General features: G+C 34.7%; 4 protein-coding genes across 4 annotated transcripts; 1 reads left to right on the forward strand and 3 right to left on the reverse strand.

Moving 5' to 3' along the window:
• Nucleotides 1-583: 583 nt before the first annotated feature.
• PHYBLDRAFT_22536 (hypothetical protein) lies at nt 584-2,217 on the reverse strand (the record flags this gene model as incomplete). The annotated part of the gene is made up of 7 exons (XM_018439786.1): nt 584-941; nt 1,031-1,220; nt 1,356-1,386; nt 1,496-1,563; nt 1,629-1,710; nt 1,800-1,913; nt 2,152-2,217. Coding segments are annotated over 7 exons (909 nt in total), but the record flags the coding sequence as incomplete, so codon positions are not given.
• Nucleotides 2,218-4,801: 2,584 nt separating this feature from the next.
• PHYBLDRAFT_151690 (hypothetical protein) lies at nt 4,802-6,154 on the reverse strand (the record flags this gene model as incomplete). Its single annotated transcript, XM_018432725.1, has 2 exons — nt 4,802-5,802; nt 6,040-6,154. 2 exons carry the CDS (start codon nt 6,152-6,154, stop codon nt 4,802-4,804), a joined length of 1,116 nt encoding a protein of 371 aa, XP_018285129.1.
• A 3,542-nt stretch (nt 6,155-9,696) lies between these two features.
• PHYBLDRAFT_67230 (C2H2-type zinc finger transcription factor) lies at nt 9,697-11,070 on the reverse strand (the record flags this gene model as incomplete). The annotated part of the gene is made up of 2 exons (XM_018441760.1): nt 9,697-10,400; nt 10,614-11,070. The coding sequence occupies 2 exons, from the start codon at nt 11,068-11,070 to the stop codon at nt 9,697-9,699; spliced, it is 1,161 nt and encodes a 386-aa protein (XP_018285130.1).
• A 1,696-nt stretch (nt 11,071-12,766) lies between these two features.
• Nucleotides 12,767-15,362, forward strand: PHYBLDRAFT_151692 (hypothetical protein; the record flags this gene model as incomplete). Its single annotated transcript, XM_018432726.1, has 9 exons — nt 12,767-12,962; nt 13,048-13,705; nt 13,786-13,819; nt 13,908-14,018; nt 14,094-14,136; nt 14,255-14,493; nt 14,730-14,764; nt 14,861-15,149; nt 15,234-15,362. 9 exons carry the CDS (start codon nt 12,767-12,769, stop codon nt 15,360-15,362), a joined length of 1,734 nt encoding a protein of 577 aa, XP_018285131.1.
• Between the last annotated feature and the right edge of the window lie 1,705 nt (nt 15,363-17,067).

Below are 17,067 nucleotides of genomic sequence, written 5' to 3' on the forward strand. Positions count from 1 at the left end.
TCTGTCTTTCCAGATTGGTTTCCTCGAGTCGTTTTCGCAAATCTCGAACAAGTAACCATGGGTCCTGGTGATCAGGGTCTAGTGGAATACCAAGAATATTGCTACTACTGCTACTGCTGATATTATTATTAATATTATTATTATTATTATTATTATTATTATTATTATTGGTGTTATTATTATTATTATTGATATTGGCACCAGGCACTACTTCTTTTATCTATAGACCAAAGTAAGAAGAAAAGCATAAAATAAAGAAAGAAAAGTTAATTCACCAATTAATTAACTAATTACTATAGACTTTTGTTTTCTTTTTACCTGTGACACACCGGGATCAACAGGAATATTAACTGACTGGGATGTTAATATCAATCGAGTCAAATGGTCAATTCTAAAGAAGAAGAAGAATATAACATTTGTTCGTTAATAAGGTTCATAAGTACAGAAACAATTAACCTTGACTGATAATATATACAATAACTTGCCTTTCTTTGAGAGCTGCTCTGACGATCTGCATTCGTTTAAACTCTTCTTCATACTAAAGAATAAGAAAGTTGGCTATCAATACATAGAACTCCTTTTTTTATAGATATAAATTTCCTCTATTGTGTATTTTTACCTGACGCCTTTCGGCACTAAGCATAGATTGAGTGTGATCTTTCTCTTCCTTGATGACTTCATTTGCGGCCATCAATTTGTGCTTCAGATCCAGAATCTCGCCTCTGTATCGCTGCAGTAACGCCTTATCATCCATGACTTCTTCATTCTTGGCAGTCACGACCACCTTCTTTACACGTGCAGCAAACTTTAGGGTATTGTGGGACTCATCTAGAGAGCTTGGACTGATAGTGCAGATCACACCGACTTTGGCCTGACCTGACAGAGCCGTCTGCAAGATTCGAGTTAATTTTGAGTCTCTGTAGGGAATGTGACCAGCACTACTGTTTGTTTGTTTGTTTTTTTCAAACACGTATAATATATTGAGTGAGAATGTGAATTGCACGAATATGTATATCTAGTAACCACTAACCTTTTGCCCTGTTCTGTTAATTTGGAAATGACAGTTCCCAAGGTTAATAGACTCTTGTTGATATAGGCACCTTCTTTACGACGTTCTTGGTTGGTAACTGCTTTTTCTGATCCTGCCAAATCAATCAAGTTCTGTGATACATAACACACACACACACACACACACACACATGCAATGTTTAAGTTTTTGTCTTTTTTTTTAAAAAAAAAAACTAGTGTTATTATTATTACCAGATGTGATATCTTGACAGATTCTTGACGCCCTTTGATATTTGGGGCTAATGACATGCGCCGTTGTGTATTAACCGGACTGAGTAGTGTAGTACTATCATTGTTTCGTATTCTACTTTCAATAACCTTTATGTATTTTTTTACACAATACAAGCCTTAGAATTTGTGATCATTATTTATGGATATTCCGAGAAAAAGTGAAAAGTGAAAAGTGAAAGTAAAGGTGCAATCTTACCATTTGAAATATGGTGTGGCTTCGACTACTATGCATATTGTAATCTGTTGTACTGATATGTCGATTGGCTACAAACATTAAGCGTTTTGGTTTATTCACACACAAGCATGGTATACATGTGTCTTTTATTTACCTTCGCCTCTTTGGATAATTTTCATAACCTTTTCTGGACCTGTCACGATTTCTTCAATCAAAGGACTCACATAGATACCTCTCTTTTTTTTTTGTTTTTAGAAATGAAATAGAAAAAGATCAATCAATAAAAAAAAAAGAAACTTTTTTCTAACTACAAGAAATACTTTACTCGTCTATCTTCGTGTATTTTGATGTCTGTATTATTTGGAGCAAGCAAATCTCGAATCGTTTCATTATAAATCTCGAGGTAGGAAACTCTTAACAAAAACTCCTTGTTGGTAGCCTAACCAAAATCAGAATTCCAAAAGCAATAAAAAAAAATGAGAAAATAAATCCATGGAAAAATATCATCCGATATAGACGGGATGAGCCGAATAAACCACATAATTTGCGTGTAGTATGTATGATTATTATTATTATTATTATTATTATTATTATTTATTCAATTATTTACTTAATCAAAGCCTTTGAATTATTAGTATTTTTCTTTTTCTTTTTGGTTTTTTTTTTTTAGTTCTTACTTGTCTGATATTCTCAAATACTTCATTTACAGCCCGAGGGATTACACCAGGTTCTTGTTCAGTACCTAGAGATTTCAAACAAAACAAAAAACAAATTGTTATAATTTTGCGTTATAATAATTGTTTATCATTTTAATATAAAGTTGCAGTAAAATTACACACACGCAAATCCATGCAAAAAAAAAAAAGATACATACCCATCTTACAAAAAAAAAAGAAAAACGGAAATTATCATGGTTTAATTGAAATTATTATACATTTTGCTGCAAATAAAAGCTTACCATTGTCTATAAAAACACATATAGGATTTAATTTTATATTTCATACGAATAATAATAGTCATCATGGTAACAGCAACAGTAACAGTAACATTAATGGTAGTAGTAATGATGATAATGAACTTTTTTTTTAAAGTGTATCTTACATAGGTTTTTCCACTGGCTGTCTGTCCATAGGCAAATACGGTAGCTAAGAAGCAATAATGTACATATTGTATATGGTAATTAGTAAATGTATCTCAAAGAACTCAATTATTGATATTCTTTACCATTATAACCGTCCATTGCTTGACTAGTAGATGTTTAAAGAAAATATACACATTATGTAAGTTATACATTATAAATAATATTTTCCTATATTATGTATAGAATATGTACTAAGCTGCACTTACTCTATCAAACCTTTTACACCTGCTTGGTATAATTTCTCATTGTCACTCCCATAAAACACATGGTCTACGGACAGGCAAGCAGGCACAGAATTCAAATAAAAATAAATAAATTTAATTAATTAATTAACAATAAGATCAAAATACATCATATATGTGTATACGATGTATGTACGTATGTGCGTATGTGCGTATGTGCGTATGTACGTGTAAATATATTTTCTATAAACATGTAAAGAAAAATGTAATTACCAAATTTATACTCAACGTCTGCCTTTGTTCCTGTAGCTTCATTTCTAATATTGTTGGACTTTACCAACCGTTCTTTGGTATCAACTGTCCAAAGATTTTCGCCTCGGCCGGTCAGTTCTCGCTGAGTGATCGGTCGGCATCTCACAGTGACCTGGACATTCTCAGCTGAGGATCTTTGAAAAACCGGGATTGCCGGTACAGGAGGAATCACGCCAACCTTATTATTTCTACTACTAGTGCTAGTGTTGCTGTTATTAGTAGAGACCAGGTTTTGGTGGTTCATACTTCGACTGTTTGCCACACTGAGACTGTTTCTTCGTCGCTGGACATTTGTTCCGGCTGCGGTAGATTGGGATGAATGAATGTTTCGGATTGGAGTATTTGTTCTAAATGACGATTGGGAAGTTGTTCTGACTGAAGAGTTTGATGGAGTGACGCCTCGGGTGGGTAATTGTGAATTCTTGGAGCGTGAGTTTGCCTGGAGTGAGGCTGTGGTTGCGGCTGCGGCTGCGGCTATGCTGAGACGTGTGGACGGGAGTCTTCCAGACAAGGAGGCTGCAGGGAGAGGGGGTGTTAGGGTTGAAGATGGTTGGTGATTCGGTGATGGTGGCGTGAGATGGGTATTAGGACTCATTTTTTTTTATATAAAAGAATATAATTTGAGATTGAAAAGTCTGTAGTTAATATATGAATTAAAGAAGAAGAAGAAGAAGAAGAAGAAGAATATCTAATGAATAATATATATATATATTTAATATAAAATATAATAGAAAGGGAAAAATAAAATAAAATAAAATAAAATATAAAAATAAAAATAAAGGGCTCAACGGAGTTTTGCCTTTCTGTAGATGTATAGGTTTTTATGGTCTGTATGCTTGCTAGTTTTAATATCTCATTCTATCTTTATTTTCTTTTTTTGGGGGGAAGGTCTTTTGGTTACAGCCAGTATGTTTGCATTAAGCTGATTTATCTTACTGTACAACATACACTTCAAAAAATAAATAAAATAATGTCTTGTTAGGTGAATTCTTGGATTCTTTAAACAAACACAGACTCCTTCCTCTGTCTTAAATTACATTCCCAAATTTACAACAAAAGAAGAATATTAATTGAGGAAAGTAATTGATAATTGTAATTATGAAAAAAAAGGTATACTAAAGGGATAATCTAATCATAAAATATCTGCATCATTACACATTCTCCTGGCTGTAACGCGATGAAGAGCAAAGGTATATCTATATATAATATCCATCTCCTAAGAAGAGTATATTTCTTATGCTCCCAACAGCAAAATTATTAATACATACATTTATAAAACCATGCTTCAAAAGAAAAAAGAGGAGATGCTTTAATCAGCCACAGTCCACAACTGACAAGAAGAATTGAAACAATAGTAATGATAATACCAGCAGTAGTAGTATTGGTAAGTTTCTCCTATTGAGTATTACTAAAGAGAGAGAGAGAGAGAGAGAAAGTAGCGGAAAGAAAATGAAAGGAAAGTCTCCTGTTTTGTGTGAATTTAATATAGTGTAATTCCAAAAATTAATGATATAAATATATATATGTCTGTGTGGGTGGGTAGGTTTTGGTGTGTAAATATGACTAGTATGATTATGATTATTAGCTATTATGATTATGAATATGAATATAAATATGGGTATGGGTATGGCTATGGTTATAATGATGGATATTGATATTGATATTGGCTTTTTCTTTTTTCTTCTTTGGCAATCATGGTCCCTCTAGGATAAGCTGCTTAATTGCAGAAGGAACATTGTCTTGTGGATATCTCCACTCAGGGTGGTGATAGAGTCGAACGGTGTCACTGGCACGCCAGGGAGGCAAATCAATTGAGGACGGATGGAATAATCTGTGCTGCAGATCGAGCCCAAGTAGATCTGATCTACAGGAAGTGTCCCGATGCAGTTGGAGTCTAAAGGCTGATGCTGGCTTGGTACAGACGTGGCCTTGGTGGTGGGCCAGTAGAGTGATGGCAGCCTGGTCTTGGCGATGATTGAGCCTCGACGACCCTGGGGGTGCAATGCATTCTCTGGCCTTGGCACATGCCAGCCAGGGTAATATCAGCCCATTGACAATATTTGGATCCGATGTGTCGAACCCAAGAGCGGCCCCATTACAGTTCTCCACATTCTCATAGTTTTCTGCAGAGACCTCAAAGTACTCAAACATGCGTGGGTGTGTCCAGATCTTGGCGGTGTGCTGACTGCGAGGAGACCAAAAACCCCTTTGGCGTCGGACGATACCTGGGATCATCCGCACAAAATCTGCAGTCACCACGTTGCCCGCATCCAGCCAGACCACTATGCCTCCAAACCGAACTCTCATCTCGTCCACTATCGCTGTCTTCCATGCGTACTCACCACGGCGCATGGCCACATCCCAGAAGTGAGGATAGGCCAGGAAATCAAACTGAACCAGAACGTCGAGTTTTCCATTGGCCTGTAGCTGGTCCAAAACAGGCAGCTGGGTGCGGTTCATCCCCAGGTTGTAGACCACAATCCGAGGAAATCCTTTGTTGGCGAACCGAGATCGGTGGTGGTTGAGTTTGTAGAGAAAATTTTCGAGAGCACAGAGGTGGTTTGCACTAGCGGCGGTGACGATTGTGTATGGGTAGTCCTGGACTGTGTTGATATCTGTAGTTGGTTCAAGATTTGTAGGTAGATGTTCAGGCTTTGTGGAGGACTCGACATTACACTCAAGGCACACGCGGTCTGTGAGATTGATTGATTAATTGATTAATTATTTATTTATTTTCTGTATGCATATATGTATGTATGTATGTATGTATGTATGTATGTATGTATCTAAATATGCATTGTGTACAGTGTATTATGGATGGGAGATCAAATTAAATCAAATCAAATCAAATACAAGTACAAGTACAAGTACAAGTACAAATCAAAGCTTAAGAATCGCAAAGTCTCAGCGCGCAGTGTATATATTCTCACCTTGAAGTCGCTGGTTCAGTTGAATTGTTGAGACCATGAGCCACACCAGACCTATCAAACAAAATCCACATACCCAACGCAGGCAAATCCTTTTCTGAAATGATTGACGGCTCATGAGTTGCTGTTAAAAAGGAAAATTATAAATATATATATATATATAAAAAAGAAGGAGTGAAGAGAAAGAGAGAAAAGGAAGTTCTTAAAGTCTCAGTACCAAATAATAGTGATATTAATAATAGCAAAGAAAAAAGAAAAGGAAAGGCTATTTTTCTAGTAATCCAAATCATACTAAAATATATTAATATATATATATATATATAAGAAGAAGAAATGAAAGGGGGGGTACTACAAGACAAGACAGTACTATATACAAGTGTAATTACCAAGCCTAGCATTCAATCTCTCTCTCTCTCTCTCTTCTTTCTACCTTTTATCCCATCTCACCTTCACCTTTAATTTACATAAATTCATATTCTGTAAAGAGTAGGAAAAGAAGAGAAAAGGGCCAGACTATCAAATCAAATCAAATCAAATCGAATCGAATTCTCTTCATGACTGATAGATATTGATTCGGCTTAAATTGGCACTTTCTTCTTTATTTAAATCATAATTATCGTCATTAGTACTATTACTACTATTACTATTACTACTACTATCACTATCATATTTCGAGGTAAATTGAAACATTAAAACAATGAAACAAAATAGCCTATTATTTTAATATATTCCTTGATGTTTTCTGAAAACATGTTTCTTTTTTTTTTCGTCTTTAAAGAATAAAAGGTATAAACTCTCATTCCAGTGAGTTTAAATAATAGCAATAAAACAGCAATAGCATATATATATATATATATTTATGTGTACGCAAGAGAAAAATAAAAGGAGAAAGAGAGAGAGAGAGAGGAATAAAAGGGGTGAGAAGAAGGAAAGGAAATAAGAGACCCTCATTACTCTTCTGCCACTGATATTTCTTTTGCTCCTGATAATATTTATATATAAATGTCTTTTTATAAATATAGCTATATTTACAGTATTCAACATTGAAATACCTAAAGAGTATAAATAAAGAAAAGGAAATTTATATATATAATGTATACTAAAGGCAGGAATTAAATATGTAATGTAATGCAATCTAATGCAAGGCAATGCTTTACAACGTACCTCCAAAATTTTGTCGATCCAGCAATAACAGCAACAGCAACAGAAAGACCATAAGAAACAAAATTTTGTATTCAATAAATTTACAAACAAATACAAAAACAGAAAAAAAAAGATTAATTCTTGTGAAATACTTGAGGCTTGGTGCTTCACTTTATGTCAATTGTTCTTGGTTTAATTTGATATATAAATATATAAATATATATATATGCATACCCAAGTAAGTATATATTATATATTAAAGTTTTATTCAACATTACTTGGTATTTTGTAGTACATTTACTTTTTATTCTTTTTAACATTTATACTAAAGAAGACCACAACTAAAGCATACGGGTGTTTACATACGCACATGTATAGTCATTTTACTATGAGTGCGCATGGCGTTTTTTTTTTTAAAAAAAATTACAAGGAGAATATATTGAAAGAGGGGTTACTTTGAACAAAAGCTATTATGTTATGTATTAAAGAAGAAGATAAATAAAAGAAATATACACCTTCTTTCTTTCTCTTGCTTGCTTGCTTGCTTATTCTTTTTTTTTGCTTTTCAAAAAAAAACAGTCATTTAAATAATTTACACCATTAGATCAACATGAGCAATATTCTGGGGACCATTAAGCTTAATGATACCTTTAATATATATATGGGTAATCGTATCTGTTCTATGGACTTGTGTGTAGGAATATATAATACCAAAAGGTAAAAGACTGTTGCTTGGTAACCGCTTAGGCTGTATACCAGCCAGGCTCCTTAAAAGATTCCTATCAATGAAAATGCAATGGTAGCTGTCAATTAAAGAGTTGGGTCTGAATTCTTATCTTATTTGCTAAAAGTCTTTCCTTTTCACTGTTCTATCTATCTATCTATCTCTCTCTCTTTTTTTTGGTTATATAATTTACATTATATACTATTACGTTATTGGCACACAATATTGTATGTACTTCCCCCCGTGTGTTTGTACTTACACCTTTTTATTGACTATGCGCTTACAAATAGTATCTAATGAATACATGTGAAGAATGTCTATTCAAGGCGAAAATATCAAGTAAAATCTGACAAGGCGACTATCGTGTAACCAGAACAAACCGACTAGATTTAAAAACACTGTCTGAATTTTATTTTATTTTATTTTATTTTATTTTAGATTGATTAGATATGACAATGTTCTTATAATGATTGGAGACAAGGGAGACGAATGAGGGTTTACCTTATTTCTATTGTATTGTATTATTTTTGTTAAATGCAAGTCAGGCAACGGGATATTTGATCACATTGCAGTATGTACCTGTGTGTGCCTATGGTGCGCGGTACTCTTTTGTGCTCTTTGGGCCTCTCTGTCTCTGTGCTTTCTCTTGCCTTTTTGCTCTGTTCCATCTCATTTTTCTCCTTTTGAGCAAATTGATTATAGAATTATCTTAGTCTTCCTTATCCAGATGGCCAAAATAGATGTATCCTAAATAAGCATGTAGTACACATTTATCTAGGTTTAGAAATTTGTTTAAAAAATATGACACAAAATCAATAAATCAGGTTCAGCTATGTTTTGCAGGAAATATATATATAAAAAAAAAAGTCAAATAAAATACAATCGAAACAGAAATAGAAAAACATCATAATCACAAGTATAAATCATATAATCAAAACTGAGCAAAGAAGAGGAAAAAAGACACTTTCTCTGTCTGTATGTCTGTATGTATGTCTGTATTTCTGTCTGTCTTTCCATCTCCCCAAAAGAGATATAGATTTGGTTCCAGTGCACACTGGGATAAGTTAAGAAGGCCTGGACCGCACCACATAAAAGAATAATCCTTTTTTGGCTCACTTTACTTTTATTTACTATTTTATCTATTTTACATACAGTAATCATTAACACCATTTAGAATTCATATATATATATATATATATATATACAGTACACACAAATGTAACAATTATAATAATGATATATTTGATAACTTTATAACGCCATGGCAATAAAAAGGAAACCATTGAAGAATTAGGCTTTAAGAAAATATTCAATTTATTATCATTTGATTATCCATGCAATAGTGTATGTAATAATGTATGTATGTAGGGATGTAATGTAATGTAATGAAATGTATTAATGTATCAATGTATGTATATATTTAAATAAAAAGAATAAGAATAAGAAGAAGGAAATAAATAAGTATAGTATAGTATAGTATGTCTTGGTATTATATTGGTATGCTAAATTGTCTTTGTATGCTGTTTGTGGGTACATTGAATGATGATTGTCTCTTTTGGCGTAATTCTTGTCTGAGTAAGTTGATGAAGGGTTTAAGTTGATTTGGATGAGTGTAAAATATAAATACATATACATACATATATATATATATAAAAGAACCATGTGCTTTATATACTCATATACATATACATATATATCATTAGTCGTAGTCGTAGTTGTTGCTGTTGCTGTTAACATTAATGTGTATTTTTTGTTGTTGTTGTTGTTAGAAGAAATGGCCCCAATGTTTGAATTCAAGGTAATGACACGGTCTTGCTGTGACAAAGTCGAATATGGCGTCTTAGGTTTGCTTTGTTGGAGAAAGCTTTTGAGCATAAATGGCACATATCTTTCTTTTGTGCATTCGAATGATGTGTGGTTTGATGTCTGCTTAAGCTATAGGCGCTACAAAGTGATCGCTTGCATGTGAGACATATGTATGACTTCTTGAACTGTCCAGGGTATCTTTGTTTGTAGTTAAACATCTTATTGAATCCACTATTCTCGAGCACGCGATTTCTATCAGGCTCAGGCTCAGGCTCAGGCTCAGGCCCAGATACAGGTCCAGGTCCAGGTCCAGGTCCAGGTCCAGGTCCAGATACGGACTTAAGCTGACCCTGGAGCTCAAGCTCTGCCCTTCGAGTCATGGGTAGCAAGCCTGTATCAAACGTCGGCTGACTTGGCTGATGGGGGCTGAACTTTTGATACATATGTACCTCAATACGCGTCTTGGCATCTACTCTTTCTGTTCGTGATTCAGCTTGATTGGTATGAAATAATGAAAAGTAGTCTTGAGGAGGAGATTGGCTGGAATGTAGTGAAAGAGGCGAAGGTAAGCCAATGTCTGTGAAAGGGCCAAATTCGATCAAATCTGGTAAGTATTGGTCCATCTGTTGAGAAGACGGGAAGTCTGGCTGTAATGAAATGTTTCCAAAATCATTCGAGAAGAGCATAGAGTCTATAAAAGGAAACATTAGGTTATGAGTTTATTAGTTTAAAGTGTAAACCAAAAAAGAAGGAAAGTAAAAGGAAACAGCAAAAGAACAGTAATGATAAAGAGTATAGAATATATATTTTTCTTATTCTTTACCATAAGCATTTCTGCAAGAGATATATATATATAAATTTAGGTATATAAATAATTATCTATTTATCTAGTTTGGAAACTAACCTAATTCTCCAATTTCAGTACAGGTACTTGAAAGATAATTATTAGCTTCGTTTTCATTTTCAATCGGAATTGGTGGTTGGGCAAGGCTTCCCAATTGTTGAAATAGTTCTGCTTCGGGATACCACGGTGGATAGAGACTTTGGTCTCTAAAGACGTCTTGAGAATGTACATACTGGCTAGCGTCTATCATGGAGCCACTTGGGATCAGGTTAGTGCCGCCCTGGCAGTAATACATTTGGTCTGAAATCAGAGCAGGCGTCGGGAATTGGCTATATTGATGATGATAGCTGTTATGGTAGCCGTGATTATGGTTATGATTATGGTTGAGTTTGTCAATATTCAGATTCGAAGCAAACTGCAATTCCATATTGTGTTTCCTGGGAAATGTGCTTGGTTGTTGGCCAGTGAGGGAGTATTCAAAGAAGTTTTCTTGAACTTCTGATTCAACAGGGTACATTATTAACTAGGATACTTGATATTTATCGACGACGATGTTTGCTGAGATTGGCAATGGTCATATATAAGAAAATAAAAGAAAGAAAAAGTCGAAAGAGATTGTTCTTCTTGTTCTTATTCTTTTTTTTTTCTTTCGTTCTTTGCCAAATATAATCTGTGGTTTTTTGTACAATCACTTATTTAGGTAAATCTTTGTGATTCAATATGCATATGCATATATAGATTAGTCTATAGTTTTACATGCTGCGAGATTTTATGTAATATCAATATATCTACTCTTGTTTACCTTTTTGATGTAAGCCAAAGTTTCTTTTGTTACTACTGCCCGGTAGTGGTAGTGGTAGCAGTGCTTCTTTTTTTTTTTAAAAAAAAAGTTAATAATGACAAATTTAATACAAGGGTTGTGGGACTTGCTTCTATAGAATAACGAAACAAATATATAGAAAATATATGATTAAATAATTTTTGAGATCTTTGGTAACAAAATGATACTTACTGTTGTTTAAAGGTTACAAGACTAGCCAGCTTTTCTGCCTTTTCTGTCTTTTTTTTTTTGGTTTTGTTTTTTTTATATTGTGAAAGTAAAAAATAATAATAATACAAAAAGGCAAATTTAGATCAATAAATTGAACCAAATTGAATTGTGTTATAGTAAAACAAAAAGATAAAATAAAATACAAAGAACAAAAAGGATAAAAAAGAAGAAGAAGAAGAAGGAAAATAATAAGAGGTTAATCAAAAATATACTTATATTTATATATGTATAAATAAATAAATAACAAAATACATGAACTATAAGAAATATTATTGATTATATTAAGTTATTTGACCACCCTCTAGGTAACCAAATTCTAAATAACAGTTATTATGCTTACACCAGCCTCAAACATGTATATAAATGTATAAATATATAAATATATACATAACCTTGTGTTTGTGTATAACCAAATTTGCTACGGATGTTTTGAAACGTATTACAAGAATTAAATAAATAAAAATAAAAATAAAAAACATTTATACACATTTTGCCAAAATGATGTCGCAAAAAAAATATTAAGTGTCGCACTTTTTTTTTTAAAAAAAACAGTGTCGCACAATTCAGGAAAATAGTGTCGTACAAATCAATTTTTATTGGAAGTTCATATAAATTAAAAAATATATATATCGAGATACAACCAAGGGGAGAGACTAACTACTGCAGTTATTCCACATTGTTGTTTTCCAAAGACAGTCAGCAAAATAAGGGCTAAATAATAATAATCTAGATGAGGTTGTGGAGATAAAGATGAATTTGTGGTGGCAGGTATAAAATTATGGGTATAATGTATATTGTCAACTGGACCATTTCAGTTACTATCCGACTAGAAAAAGAGCCAAACTAGTGTAAGAGCAAATCATGAGATGTTCCTAATAATAAGGACAAAGAAAAAGTGAATCAACTACTATACATTCGTCTTCATAAAATATTTGTTATCAACATCACCAAAGACAATAGGTCGACCAAGTGTGTTGTTATCATAGACCAAATTATGCCCATGAGAATATGTCCGAATTTTGGATGTACCAACCCCTAGCAGCTTAAAAAAAAGAAAGCTCGAAGGGCAAGTCATGAACAGGAAATGACGGAGATGTAGTAAGGAGACAGAAAGAATAATATTCAACTATCACAGACCACCAGCAGACTTCCACCAGGAAGAATGGAGATGCAAAATACACAGCGACATCAACCGAAATCATGGGTCAAGAGTACAATAAAACCAAGAATACAGAGTCGACGCATGAGCTATATGGCAGAATGTAACCATCACACTCGACCAACCAAAGAGAGGAAGCCAAAAGAGCGTAGCAGCTTAAAAAGAATGATGTCCAAGGAAGACGAAAAAACAAAGACAAGTTGACGTATTTATTTGTGACGTCTTTCTGAGCATGCTTACGTTTGCTTTGCAGGTGCCTGATCTTTCTTTCGTTACAACAACAGCACCACTTGTCTTCTCCTCCCTCTCCGATCAGCCTGTGTCCCGTCCACCGTTTTGTCTTCTTGGTCATGCTCTTGGCGCCAACTTACCGTTGCTGACGCCTTCCAGTTCGACCCGTCCCTGTCGGTCCTATCTCGTCGCCCTCCCCGTGCCCGCCCGCGTTATTAACAAGATATTTCGCCAGATTGATGCCGGCACAATCTTGTTGCAGCCCTTCCTGCTCCGTGCTTGTCTCCCTCTAACTCTCATTCAATTGCTCTACCCGCACATCCCCGCTCTTACTGGCTCGTCCCTTGACTTATCACCATTCCTGTCTGTCCTCATACCATCCACCCACCGACGTCGCCTCACACCCGACTATATCGACCCCTCTGCACTCCTCCCGTTCCGCCTACCCCTCCCCACCTTTTGGACTTTCCTTGGCCACGCTTTTGGAAACCCCCGCTTCATCACAAGCTTCCATGTCGATTACTACTTCACCACATCATATCTGCTTCCTTTCCCACTGACGTTTGTCCCATCTGTCACCTTCACCCCAACGATCTCTCTCACTTCCTATACAATTTCCCCGCAAAATGGGCTGTCTGGTCTTCCGCCTGGCGGAATTATATTACTATTACTAAATCAAATGGATCTTTCTTACTCCGCATATGTTTCTTAGTGATATTGCAGAATTGCTCTATGTGACTGCGAATAAGTGCTCACAAAAATATTACTAAATCGAATATTACTAAATCAAGCTTTGACTATAATGCAATATTCTCTGATTTGCAGGTAAGATGGCATACATCTCAACACCATAATTCTATAGGCTCATTCATTCCTTTCCCCTTCATCATGTTGATAGTTTTACGTAAAATAGATGAAAATCCAGCAATCTTTTCAGCAACAGCAACACATCGTTACAGACCATATTAATGACAACTACAACAATTGCAGCAACTTAACCAAGATTATGTATTGCAAAAGCTGTGTAAGTTTTAAGGATCTAATTATGGTGCTGTGATCAAGATTGACTAACTATTTAATCTATAACACTACTCATTAGGACGGAAAACGAAAAAACAAAGACAGCGACGAAATGGAACTCGGTAAAAATATAATTTGAATGCGTAATGGAAGCTTCGTCAAGTTGCTAATACAATTTTGATTTTCTATATGCATAGAATCAAGCAATTCCGCTGCTTCACTGTTGTTGAAAAAAAAAAGCCAAAAAGAGCTACAGCTTCCACCCTCCCAACGTAACACCATCCGTCTCCACAAACAAACCAAGGATCAATGGTGATGATGCGAGGAAACTCAATGATCATTTTGTGGCGGTAATTGGTCCCCATTCTGGCGATGAAACTTTGGATTGTACTAGACAAGAATATGAACTCAACATGGAAGAACAACGAGTGCTACATTGCTTCAAAAAAACGGCAGTCGTTTACTTAAAGTCTAGGACTGTACAGGCGTTCTATATTCCAAGATAACTGGTCTACATTTTCTGGTGTGAGCATTTATTTTGGTATGTAAGAAATAAAATAGGTATAAATCTCATTAAGTCGCGTGCCTAACTTGTTTACATTTTTGCCATTTACCAGTGAACGAGAGAATTGATAGAAAAATTACTTTTCATATTAATTTATTCGATTCCGAATTGACAAAATTTCTAAAATAAGGACTCTGGTTTAGTTGCAAGGACAAAGTTGAACGTGTGATGATTGAATGCTCAGGGTATGTATGATAAAAAAATCCGGTATATAGATATCACACAAAGTCTGCGGTACTGTACTAACGCCTTTTCTTACTCACTCACACTTGTGTATATAGGGAAGAAGACGGAAATCATACCGAAGGAGATACTCTGAAATTGATGAAATATACTAGCAGCTGTTTGAAGAACGAAATAAATCAATTCAAATACGCATCTTGGACAACATTTGGACGACGACGCATATTTGCTGTACGATGTATTGGGAATAAACTGACTTTACTATCAACCAGTCGTATGGGAATTGGGAAATGGTGCTTTGTGAAGATGCGGTCTCCAATTGTATCAAGGGACTGGGAAGACCGATACTACTTGAATCGTTTGATGGAATTATTGATGAAACTAAAGGTAAGGTTACAATCAAGTCAAAGTTATTGGAATCAAATAGGGATTACTGACACTATAAATGTATATACGGCGATGATATTTTAGGAAATGCCGCTTGAACAAGAAGAAGCAACTATGGTTTTGAAGCAACAAAAATCAGGGCGGTCTCCTGTAGATACCAAGGATACAATCAAAGCGATCAGTCGATCAGGTCAAGCAATAAAGGAATTGTAGCCTTTATCTATTGATCCAAAATAGAATTGTTATTCTTTTTTGTAAATCATTGTTATTATCATAGTATAGTTTTACCCCTTTTTACAATATCACCAATACCAATAAATGTTTCATTCTAGTTAATCTTTGTTTTTTGTGTGTGTCTATCTTCACTGACCCCATTCCAATGACAAGGTCGTCAACTACGCCTGCCATTTTCGTTGATTTGGATTAGATAACGGCATCTAGGAACATCTCATGATTTGCTCTTACACTAGTTTGGCTCTTTTTCTAGTCGGATGGTAACTGAAATGGTCCAGTTGACAATGTACATTATACCCATAATTTTATACCTGCCACCACAAATTCATCTTTATCTCCACAACCTCATCTAGATTATTATTATTTAGCCCTTATTTTGCTGACTGTCTTTGGAAAACAACAATGTGGAATAACTGCAGTAGTTAGTCTCTCCCCTTGGTTGTATCTCGATATATATATTTTTTAATTTATATGAACTTCCAATAAAAATTGATTTGTACGACACTATTTTTTTTGTAAGATGCGACACACTTTTTTTTAAGAGCGCGACACTTTAACTTTTTTTTTTGCGACATCATTTTGGCAAAAGGTGTATATATATAGAAAGCTCAGTAATATTTATTAATTAGTAAATTCGGTGTATATTCCCCGAATACTTGGTATTCTGGTCCTTCTTGTAGCAATACGCGCCTACTTAAAGAGGAACTGACTGCGTACAGACATATCCATAAAGCGATCAATATCCATGGTTTAACATACTCAATATTCTTGCTTAATTAGCCAAATAGATTGTATTCCTAAAGCGCATACATAATTAGATAGAGAAAGAAAATGGGTATATCTCTCTGGTCAATACTACCTCTGGAACTCAGTTTATTATCCCACGCTAAATACAATATTAAAAGAAAAAGAAGACCAAGAAAGCCATTTTTATTAGTAAAGACATGAATGTTGTGTGTATAGAGTATATGTGTGTAGTGTGCTTTTGTTAAATTCTAATGTTTTCTACATGGCTATTCAAATCGGTTATCTGTTTCTACCTTTCCCCCCTCGTATCCCTCCCTCCTTTACTCCTACCATTGTATCTCCGGTTATTCGGTAATTAGGAAAGTAAAAGAATATTCCTGCATAATCTTTTACAGAACATTTTGAACTCACAGATATACTTGAAACGAGTATAGCTGTACATGGTTTCATCAAGCTGTATAACGTACAAAGTGACATGTCATTGGTATCTCCTTTTGTATCTATAAATTGATATATTTAGGGGCTTCTCAAGCGCCCGACAAGACCCAAAAGTTTGTCCAGGATTTCCTTATACAGATTGGACGGAGTTTCCATACTTAGTAATCATGGACAAAGTTTTGTCCAGGCGAAAAGTGAAATCCAAAGTTTTGTCCAAAGATTACTAATTTTGGAAACTCTGGCCAATCCGTATAAGGAAATCCTGGACAAACTTTTGGGTCTTGTCGGGCGCTTGAGAAGCCCCTTATTTATTTTTATCTTTCCCGGAAGTAACCCTAGCCAAAACAGTAGGTTTATTGAGGGGAACATTTTGTGTAATGATTGACAAAGGCAATTGTGAATAAGAAGTCCATGATGTACAATATCTCTATATATATACGTAAAAATAGACGTCGTATATTTAGAATATCAATATATTACAGAGCTTTTCTGTATATGT

The sequence above is a fragment of the Phycomyces blakesleeanus genome (assembly GCF_001638985.1).
Source record: "Phycomyces blakesleeanus NRRL 1555(-) unplaced genomic scaffold PHYBLscaffold_31, whole genome shotgun sequence".
Taxonomy (NCBI): Eukaryota; Fungi; Mucoromycota; class Mucoromycetes; order Mucorales; family Phycomycetaceae; genus Phycomyces; species Phycomyces blakesleeanus.